The following is an 11,282-nucleotide window of genomic DNA, read 5'->3' as shown; positions in this document are numbered from 1 at the left end:
ATTTTTTAAAATTACTACGTTCCCCAACAATTGCCCCCTTGGAAAGTTCATGGGGAGGGGGGCGGGGGGTACCTAGTATGAAATTCACCAAGCAGTGCATAACAATAATTCTTGTAGATCAGAGACTTTCTTTTTGGCAATGAACTTAATTAGTGCCGCTAGGTATCCCTATATATAAATCGTTCGTTGCCAATCTGACCCTCCAAATCTGAACGTTTTGGTTCTTAAGGCATATATTTGTCACCTATCGCGATGACGCATTTCATATCCATTTGTCATGTGTCTCTTTGAATCCTTTCATCTCCATTTTTCGCTTTCACTTGGTGTGTTCACTCCTATCATCTCTCTTTGTACCACGGCGCATTGCCTCCTTTCATTTCCTTTGTCGTGTGGCACATTAACTACTTTCATCTTTGGAACTATCCCACGGATAGATCACATCAAATCACGATGAATACGTGCACACAAAAACTTTCAGCCAAGGCCCTTGTCGTGCCCTTCATTTCTCTCTTTATTTTTGTTCTCCTTTTCTACCCATTACAAAAGCTCACGCAGGCCTCCATGTGTGTGTGTGTGTGCGCGTGCGCGCGCGCGCAGCAACCGACCTAAGATTGACAGACCTACATGGACTCCTAACTAGACTAGTACTAGAACCGTACACGATTACCACATGGACCGACTCTACCTTGGACTCCTAGTAAACTCAAACTATGACACTGCAATATTACTTCCAGCCGGACTAGTGCTAACTAGAAATCCTAGCACTAACACATGGCATGCAAGCTAGCCCCAACACGTCCTAGTAGACTACTCTCTTGATCTGTCTCATAATATAGTAGTGTTTTTGACACTACGCTAGTGTAAAAAAACGCTTTTATATTATGGGATGGAGGGAGTACCTAGTAGACGACGTACAAACAATAAAATACCAAACAGACAAGATTATCTAACATAATCTCCAATTGTCATGTGGTAGATTGATTCCTTCCATTACCATTTTTTGAGGTTTTGTTAGCATTATCCACAACAACAATAAGCATCACCACACCCCTTAAATAAAGTTAATAGAGTTTGATATATCATATGATTGTGACATAATTATTCAAGTGCATGATGTTTGAACATATTATTACGATGTCATAGGCGTTCATAAACCCTATTCTTGGCTGCACATAAGTTTAAGTTAGGCATCACTGACTTGCACAATTGAGGTAAATAATTATTTTCTACATCCAAAAATAAATAATTTCCTTTGTGCTATAGGGTAGGCACAGAATATTAGGATAAGACATTAGTGTAAGCAACTTATATCACTCGACCTTAGAATTGGAAAAGTTAAGCATTTATACTTGGAACATGAAGACCAAGGTTCTCTTCACTCGGTTTCTACTTCTGACACTTTTGCAATGAACATTAAATGCAGGGGAAAATATGTATATGCCTTTACAGAAAACTAGCAAAGTGGCCCACTCGATGCACGGGCTAGAACTTTAGAACGTTTAATATATTGATAATCATTTTAGAAATATTTTATTTGTTTGTAGGTGAAACCTGAAAAGGATAGCTGAACTTCAAAAGTGAACGCCCACTTGATTTATTGTTAAATGTTAGAACTAAAACAACTTAAGCTAGCTAAAACATGATAAGTGTGTAGAAAAATAACGAACAACAGTAGGCATTGCTTTGCGGAAGTCCAATATTAGTTGGACTTTAGATAAATTTATCCATCTTGTGCTATGCTCTATTGTCCTCTAGGAGGAAGGAAGCAAAGATGGGAAAGCAATGGTGCTTTCTTCCTACTCTATCACTTTCTTTGATGGTCTAATTGCTTGTCTTTGCATAGCTTATGCTATGGTTTCAGTGCACTCCATCGAATCATTTTTTTTCAATCAAGACCAACTACATCATTGTATTCCTATAAATAGTTAGAAAATAACAGATTTTTTTACTATACATCCATTTCCTTTGTTTTATACCGAGTAATACTATCAATGATGAATTCCTTTTGTTTGTGTGCTTGTAGGGGAAAGACCATCTTTTGTACTGATATAATCAGAATTAAAATTATGGTTTGATATAAATATTGTTTATTTTTCTATTATGCTGCTTGATTTAGTATGGTGTTGTAAGTCATAGAGACTATATATATATATATATATATATATATATATATATATATATATATAATTTCATCAAAATTTACTTAAGAAAAGGAAAATATGTAATAGTAAAATAACAATAATACTATAGAATAATGAAATATTTTCTACAGCCTCACGTGTACTGGCACATTTAATGCTATGAAACTATCTTGTCTGTAGTGTAAATTATATCAACGAAGAAAAACTGGAGTATGTTTTGAACCTGGCAATAAACGTGTTATGTTTGTAGTTTGCAGCAGTAGGATACATGCATTATATTTACTTAAGGACCTGAGTCTATCATGCAAAAACATAAAAGGTAGTTTAATTAGAAGTTCCCGCAAAAAATAAATTAGAAGCATGCACACCCATATTCAATGTAGGCAGAATGACGCGAACATTTGCAGAAAATACTGATGCTTAATTTGAACCTAGATAAAATTATGAACAGAGATCAACTGTTAACTACAAACACATTGTAACAATCTATAATTTGTATGTACGGTAAGAATGCTAAAAACTTGTTGAGCTCTAAACAAACAGCTATATGAATTCTATAAATTGTAACTACAGTCATGTTAATATCCCCTCAAAGTCAAGATGGACATTTTGACTTTGTATAGCTCTTGCAAACCTTCCTACAATTTTCTGATATTTTTTGAAGAATCATAGCTCCTGGAATTCATCATCATTATGCACTGCAACTGATCTACACATTTGGATGCAGCAATATTACAGTCTTGTTAGAAGTCTCTACATGATGTGAATAACATTACGAACAATTATGGGAATTTCTCTAAAGCATAGTTTTCATAGGAAGTGAAGGTTATAAGAAAGTCGAGCCATTCTTATACTGACATGATTCCGCTATCTAAATTGACGAAACTACCAATAACGAAGACAATTATATGATCTACCACTTGGATAGTTTGCCTTCACTGGAAACATAGTAAAATCATACATTTTGACTGCTATACTTAACACTAAAGCAGTTAATATCCTGAAGTAGGAATTATCATAATATTAAGATTAATCGTGTTAAGGTAACTCCAGTAGAATGAAGGTAATTGAAGACAATTATATGATCTACCACTTGGATTGTTTGCCTTCCCTGGAAACATATTAAAATCATACATTATTTTGAAGTTCTATACATAACACTAAAGCAGTGAATATCATGTTCTGAAGTAAGAATTATCATAAGATTAATCTTGTTAAGGTAAGTCCAGTAGAATGAAGGTAATCCTGCCAGAACTAAACAATCTTCAATCTACAATCACATCATCACCTTAACTGGTATCTAAAGAAGACACATATATTGTCCACTTAACTATATGCTCTTTATTATGGCATGTTTTATCTTTATATCATCAAATCTACAGCAAGCAATAGGTCATGTATAAATTTAATTTTATTCACTTCTTCTACATCAATTCTGGCAAATAGTAAACTATGCCGGTATATTTCTTTCCATCTAATGTGACAAAACCACATGGAATTATGAGGTACTTAAAGGGTTAGTGTAGGTGAACGAACATGAGGTCACCGTGGACTGTTTAGTCGACCTTGTCAGAAAATTCCCGTGTTAGTTCCTTAACCCTGTTGTCGGCGCCGCTTCCTCGATCCAATCGCCAGTGTTTCCTCGTGTACTTCCAGTCAACATGTTGGGTTTTGAGCCCTATATTGATTTCTCAAGGTGCAAGACATACAGGTGCAAAGCTAGCCAAGAGAAACATCACTTTATTTCTCCAGCAGCTTGTTATGGCCTGTTATGATTTTTTTTTGGAACTAACAACAGTAGGAGCACCTCCTACATGCAAATAAATTAAATGAATAAAGTCTGACTGTACATGATGGCCTGTTGTGATAGCCAAAGGTTATCATGAAGTTTAGGAGAGAGTCATTGAGAGGAACGACCACTCACGTATGAAGTCTACGGCAAGCTACACAGGTAGTTCTCAATCAAGCTGATCTCTGCGTCCAGGTCATGGTCGAGCTACAAGCCTGCAACTACAGTACAGTCACAACTCATGGTGTAAATATGCAGCACCGATGTGAGCTGCTAGCCTGCTACTTTCATGTGCTTTCAGTGAGGTGGCAGCTGATTGTGCGTTGGTTGATACCTCATGTCCCCCTGTTGTGTTGATGTGTGCGTCCACTTCATCCATCCAGACGCGAACTCTTCCTATTGGCTTACCTTCCTAAGCACGCAGAAAAGAAAAATATTCTCCAGTCTGTACTCCAATCCGGCGTAATGCAAAAAACATTTTCTCTACTCCAGTCAAGCTTATTGCTTCTGGGAATCCTTGCTTCCGTACGTGTATTGAATCGACCGGTCAGCAGTTTCATGCAAGATAAATGGAGACACGCCCTGCCATGCATGTACATTACATCAGGTGATGGAGCAAGGTTATGAATAGAACGTCAATATGTGAGGGTGCTTGATATCAAATGAACCTGGCTCCTGCCGCCGGCAAACCGTTGGTATATCTTCTAGCATGCCGCCATGTGCTAGAGGGTCTCATGTCCGATAGGTCCGCCGGCTGATTTCCAATTTTCATGGTCTGCGTCTACAATGCTATCAATAAAAAAACTTTAGAGGCCACCTTCAGCACTTCCCTGTACCTCACCTTCCTCCATGACAATTTCTCGCCTGTCTTGCACACATACCATGCGATGGAGCAAGGTCATGAATAGAACGTCAATATGCGATGGAGCTTGATGTCAAATGAACCTGGCTCCTGCCGCCGGCAAACCGTTGGTATATCTTGTAACATGCCGCCATGTGTGCTGGAGGGTCTTCATGTCTGATAGGTCCACCGGGCACTGGCTGATTTTCATGGGCACCAAATTTTCTAGATTAGGGGCGACATTAGTTTCCAACTTTCATGGTCTGCGTCTACAATGTCATCAATAAATAAAAACTTTAGAGACCACCTCCAGCACTTCCCTGTACCTGACCTTCTTCCATGACAATTTCTCGCCTGTTCTGAACCTTAGGAGCAAACACCATGCTTTTGGATTCTGGTAGAGATCGGAAGATCAATAAATAAAAACTTTAGAGACCACCTCCACCACTTCCCTATACCTGACCTTCCTCCATGACAATTTCTCGCTTGTTTTGTACCTTAGGAGCAAACGCTATGCTTTTGGATTCTGGTAGAGATCGGAAGATGAAGGCCTTGGTGGCCTTGCTTGCTAGGAAGGAGATAGTGGATGGCCCTGAAGAATTTGGAAAACAAGTCTGAACATATTACCTCAGTTGCAGCGGACTCGCTTTGTGTACGTTCTGGATTGGCGATCTGTATGTTGATGTACGCACCGGCGAGTGGATGGCTGGTGCCCTTCGACCCTTGGATGGCCGGTGCCCTTCGACCCGTTTCATCGTGGCCTCTTCCTTGTCGCTAGGAGGTATGTTGCCGAGGGCAAGAGCATGGCTGTGGACAATGGCGGCTGCATGCAACCCTAATCATCCTAATTTTCTCTGTTATCTTTTTTTTGTAGGGTTGCCCTTGTATTCTTTTTACGGTGGGATGTTTCTGTTTTTTGTGGTAATTTCTAGATTGTTTCTATTTTTCTGGTGAAACCATCAAATACTTTTTATATATAATAGATTTAATGTGTGATTCGCCCTAAGGTGTGTCTGATAAATTTGTCCTAAAGACCACGTCGTAGACAGGGGCACATGTTTTTATCTTGAAATGTTGTCTCGGGAAAAGATGCAACATTACATTGATAATATATAGAACAAAAATGGTTTCATCAGAAATAACATAACCGAACATCGTTTTGATCACAGAAGACAACACAGACTTACAAAAAAGCCAGAGTAAAATAGAAGCCCCGACACAACTGTATTTCTAACTAGACTACAATAATTCCAATAGTTTCATGGTACAGTGTGCAAGGACAAAGGAATGACCAATTAAAAGTACTCAACACACATGCGAAAAAATCTCGCGTGTAGGTTGGGTTAAACAACATAAGTGTCAGTATCCATCCATGACAGCATCCTCTCCAATAAAATCCTACAGCGAGAAAGAAAGTTTGATTTAAACACACCGTTTCAGTTCAAAATTTCATATGCATATACTAGATACATGTCAACGAGAAAAGTTCTTACTTCATTGAGAAGGTTGGAAATACCACCCGATGACAACGCATTGATGCCATTTAGTTTACCACTAAGTGCTTGCTGATCCATTGTTCCTTCTTGCACATAGAGAATGCCAGATGCCTCACCGACATCATGCATCTGGGTCAATGGGACGAAACCATCTGTCTGATGGTTGGAAAGTGCAGAACTAGTTCTTCCATAGTTAACCATATCAGTCTCTGCGTCTGAAGTTCTTCCTATATCATGTGCCGACTTGCCATTTAACATCATTCCAATCGAGCCCATGTTGCTTTGTATGTTGAATGGTGCCATCTGCTCACTGAAGCCTGCCACTAATGTAGTGATGGGGTCACTGTAAACGAACTGAGGTGGTGCCATTGGAACACTGCTGTTTGCATTCAATATCCCTGTAGAGCTTGAGTTCCCAGGTATGTTGAATGGAACTATATACTCATTGAATCCAGAAAATCTTCCCATATAGGGTGCATGTGGAACCAAATACACCGGCATTCTACCTCCATCGATTAATGAACCCATGGACATACTGCTCTGGGTGTTTGTATGCTGACCTAAGTGACCCGCTTCACCATAATGGTTGGGACTCCAGGAGGCAATGCCACCTGAGGACACACCCCACCTTTCATGTTCTTGGTTATGCATAAAACTCTCCTGAATGTTCATGAAAGAGTTCCATCTTACACATGCATCACCAAGTGGATTTGGGTTGACTCTTTTCAAATACATTTTATACTTCTGAAATAACAATAGAAACAAAATAAACATGTATATGAGATGCATGGGGTTAAAAAACAGTATGGGGCATGCATTATATAAGATATGCCTCACATTTTCAAGGATAAAAAAGATTACAATTACACACATTTTCATGCTGGGTGCATTACTAAACCTTTGACTGATATGTTCCCCCCAAAAAATAAAAGCTCGCACTTATATATGACAAAATTTAGACTATGAATAAATGGAACACAAACATGTGACAAAATAAAGAACAAGGGTCGAAAATAAACCTGTAGATGACTCGATACATTTTGTCTAGTGAGGTAATCCACATTCATCAGCTCCAGAATCTTTTTTGGAGTAGCCCCTATAGTAATGTAATCAAAAAATTGTTAATGAAAAATCCCAAATAACAACAAGTGTTGTGTAATTTAATAAGGACATAATGTGTTTCTTACTATAAAGGCCGATCTTGTTGATAGCTTCCATAAACTTTGTATGCAACTCAATTGTCCATCCTACTATTGGCTTCTTCTGGGTAGCGGATGCCTGCGTGCTCTCTTTGTTCTCGTCAGTATTAGCTCCATCATTGCTCTTGGCAGCAGTCCCAGGCTGTGCTCTCTGGTCGTCATCATCGTCCCTGCTGATGTGGCTTATTGCTTCAGAATTTCTCCTGCTTTCAACATGCTGCCATATGTTTTTTAGCTCGTTGGTATGCACTGGCTTCACCAAATAGTCATAGGCCCCATGATTTATCCCCTTCATCACAGCCTTCTTGTCGCAATCTTCAGATAGCACTGCATGCCATGTGACATGACTTAACTTTGGAGTTTAGTACTTCACAAAAATCTATGAACTGGACATAAAATTTCATACTGGTGCTTATAGACACCAAAAAGAATTCAATATTTTCCAAATGTGTCGGGCAAGTGGGGAAGCAAACATGTTTTACACATGATTTTCTGATTATCATGACAGTGATATAATTCGTGTACCAATGCAAATTAAATGGAAAAACATTCACACATTCAATTAATAGTATAAAACATAAATAATGGATAAAAAAGTAACCATGACACAATGCGTAAACCATCATAACACCATGTTCTAACTAGGTAAATCAGATCATCAAGTTTAAGTACTAGTGAACCTGAAGATCAATTACTATTATTAGTGGTTTACCATGTTTCTCTAGCGCACTAGATAAAAATGATCAGCCCCTGTAATGTTCTGGGCATGTTAAGCAGTCATGCACATATCAGCGCCATTATCTCAAGTATTTTTATTACATTTTAGGATAATAAGTATTTTTGGTTGCACTCTCCAGCAAAAATAATGAAGCGTGCTAGTTCAAAGTCAACAAAGCTTCAGGATTGTAGATATTTTACATGGTTAACCAACTCAATGCATCTGCTTAAAATTAAAGTGGCACTCCTTTATATGGTATTCTCAGGAGTAAGTACTTTTAACAAACAATCTCAAGCAGATTATAGATGGGTAATCCTTTAATAACGTAAATACAACATACGTAGTTTCCTAATTGTATTACTCATGCCACCCAAGCAAACAGGTGGTGCAATTCTATACTTTGTGTGATTGCAAGGACAAGACATTTTATATTAGTTTAGAAAATAACTAAATATAATTTGGTCATATCACAAAATATAAATACATTATAGTTTTGGTTCTTATGACTAGATTTTTACAATTGAGAGCATACAAAATTAAATGGAGTCCATCAATGCACCCACACCGAACACATACGAGTAGTGGGTGTACATTGCATAGGAGTGACACATACTCACACTAAGCTAGATTACCATATATATTGTATGGATGGTATTTGAACTCTAGACTTCAGGCACTATGTATTGAAGTTCTAAAACAAATTTATACTGAATCTAGACGACATGTTTTAATGCAATTGGAACATCAGTTGATCGAAAATAGAACCGGTTCCTATAGGGGCTTGTTGCCTACTTATAATTATATATGGTACACATGACCATGTCTACAGCATACTAAAAACAATTAACACAATTATTTAAATCAATAATTCATTGGATCTCATAACTCACATGTTACCACTTCCATTCCCCTGCCCCCACTAGCCATCGATGGATGGATGAGCGGTTCGGCAGGATGCCATTGGTTCAGGCAAGGAACCGAGACCACTAGGGATCCTGCGATCCGGCCCCCTCTTAATTAACTAATGTGTCGATTCACCTCCGCTCTACTACCCGGCCCACTGGCCATCCGATCGGACAGATGAACGGTTAGATGGGATCCCGTTGGTTCAGGCTGAAAGGAGATCCCACTCTTGGGATTTCCCCAAATTTAAAAATAGGGTGAGTGTGCCATGCATGCGTATTTGGTTTCCTAAAATCGTGTTGAATATATGGGATCTCACGTGCTGCCAAAAGGAATGAATGTCCTCTCACTGTATATCCAAGATTCAGCATTAAAAGTACGTTTTCAAAGAGAATTGTCAGCTCATACGCACAAAAATAAAACTAGGACTTAGAATTGAGCAGTGAGTGTACTGATGACGGGCAGATCCATCTCGAGGCGGATGAGCTCGAGGAGCTTGAAGCTGTCCATGTCCTGCATGCGCACGTCGGTGATGACCACATCGAACTTCTCCTTCCCCGCCCTGAGAATGTTCAGCGCCGTCTTGGCATCCGTCACAGTCGTTGCTGCATTGCAGAAAGCATTATTCGCAGAGAAACAAAAAGATCACAAGGCTCGGATTCTAATGGACATTAGCGAAGCGGAGGGATCAAGATTCAAGAGACTCACGGTGGTATTTGCAGCCGTGCAAGAGGTTGTCTAGCACCTTGAGGCAGACGCAGTCGTCGTCCACGGCGAGGACTCGTAACCCGTCCGGGAACTTGTCCTCCGCCGCAGCCTCCATCATCTGCCTTTGGTCCCCACCCATCGCGGCCATGTTTTCCGAACTTCTTCCCACCTGGCAAAGCAAATGACATATAGAAAAACACTGATTAAGGAACAAGGGGACTGACCAACACAAACCCCACAGACATCTTATTAAGAACAGAACCCAAAACCTCTGTTAGATTAGATCCCTCCTTTCCCACCTCCTACAATGTCTTCCTCGTCGCAGGGCAGAACAGAACCAAAATGTGGATTTCAGAGGAGCTTTGTGCGAAGGGCTGGAGGATGCAGGGCGCCTTTTATAGGGGTAGAGGGGTCAAGGAAAGGAGTGGAAGTCTTGTGGTCCCCGTTCTGTTCATGCGCTACTTAATTTCTACTCAATAATTTCTGAATCTACAGTATTAATTTCTGAACCTACAGTATTGATTTTGTGCATATATTTTGGTGTCTGCTTGTGCCATCCGCCGATGAGAGGAAAGCAAAACCACGGGCTATGTTGCTGTTTTTTTTGCTTTTTGTTCTTTTCTTAACAAATGTTGGAGCACGAAGATATGATTTGAATTACAAAAAGGAGATACGCCTGCTTTGTTCGGCTGCATGGCAATGGACAGAGTGTCTTTGTGCTTCCTTTGACCGGAAACGGAGAGCGCGTTCATTGTCTCAACGGCCACATCCCTACCTACCTTTGCAGGGACGTGACAATGTGTGAGGCCTAAACTCATATTCATTTTTTTAACACAGTACAATCGAAGTCGCTCACATACACAAACATCCCGCGCCCACTTCTAGCCGCTTCATCGTCGAGTGTGTCATCGTGCTCGCTCTTCACGGCGGCGAGCCCCGGCTCCGTCTTCAGCTTGACGAGGCGGGGAGGAGCCGAGGAGGAGGCATGGCCGCCCTCGTTGATGATGATGCCGTCGCTACGGGTGCGCCGGCCGAGCGGCGTTTCCACGTTCTCGGGCTTGACGCTGACGAGCGCTGGCGTCCTAGAGGAGTGGTAGGAGGATCGGGAGAGGGAGGAGGAGGAAGACCCGCCCAGCATTCGCCACGGCACCCATGGGCCGACACTCCGACGGGGTCGGGGCCGCCGGGTACTGTAGCGGCAGATCATTGCTGCCCTCGAGGTACTCCCGTCGCTGTTGTTGCACCCCCTGACCACCAGCGCGTTGTTGACGGAGGCGAACCGCTCCGCCTGCCAGCGTTCGAAGTATGCCGCCCACGCCTTGTGGTTGCCGGCTCGTACTCCGGGAGGGCGCGCTCCTCCTCCGAGAGGGAGGCCCGCACACGCTCGATCTCGGTGGGGAAGTATCCGAGGTGTTTGACATCGGGCAGAGGAAGGACTGGGACGCCCCCGGCGCTGAGCCTCCAGTGCCCCGGCGCGCGCACGTCAG

At 41.0% G+C, this 11,282-nt stretch overlaps 1 protein-coding gene across 2 annotated transcripts; it reads right to left on the bottom strand.

Moving 5' to 3' along the window:
- Window positions 1-5,857: 5,857 nt before the first annotated feature.
- On the bottom strand, window positions 5,858-10,233 carry LOC147961832 (two-component response regulator ARR12-like). Of its 2 annotated transcripts, none has more exons than XM_087535249.1 (7): window positions 10,095-10,233; window positions 9,796-9,964; window positions 9,540-9,692; window positions 7,455-7,793; window positions 7,287-7,363; window positions 6,265-7,011; window positions 5,858-6,169 (listed from the first exon to the last, which is right to left on the bottom strand). In XM_087535249.1, the coding sequence occupies exons 2-7, from the start codon at window positions 9,941-9,943 to the stop codon at window positions 6,131-6,133; spliced, it is 1,503 nt and encodes a 500-aa protein (XP_087391375.1). In that variant the 5' UTR covers window positions 9,944-9,964; window positions 10,095-10,233; the 3' UTR covers window positions 5,858-6,130. The 2 variants fall into 2 exon arrangements, with proteins under 2 accessions (XP_087391375.1, XP_087391374.1); XM_087535248.1 differs by having other exon boundaries at window positions 5,859-6,169; window positions 10,065-10,232.
- Window positions 10,234-11,282: the final 1,049 nt, after the last annotated feature.

Source organism: Triticum urartu, chromosome 7A (genome assembly GCF_056163025.1).
Source record: "Triticum urartu cultivar PI428250 chromosome 7A, HENAU_Tu73, whole genome shotgun sequence".
In the NCBI taxonomy this organism is placed as follows: Eukaryota; Viridiplantae; Streptophyta; class Magnoliopsida; order Poales; family Poaceae; genus Triticum; species Triticum urartu.
The sequence above is the reverse complement of the archived record's forward strand: the minus strand, read 5'-3'. Positions and strand labels throughout refer to the sequence as shown.

Coding starts and splice junctions, on each gene's coding strand:
- LOC147961832 (XM_087535249.1), bottom strand. CDS start 9,943: ATGGCCGCGATGGGTGGGGACCAAAGGCAGATGATGGAGGCTGCGGCG. Junction 9,693..9,795: donor GCACGGCTGCAAATACCACC/GTGAGTCTCTTG, acceptor TCTGCAATGCAG/CAACGACTGTGACGGATGCC. Junction 7,364..7,454: donor CAACAAGATCGGCCTTTATA/GTAAGAAACACA, acceptor ACATTACTATAG/GGGCTACTCCAAAAAAGATT.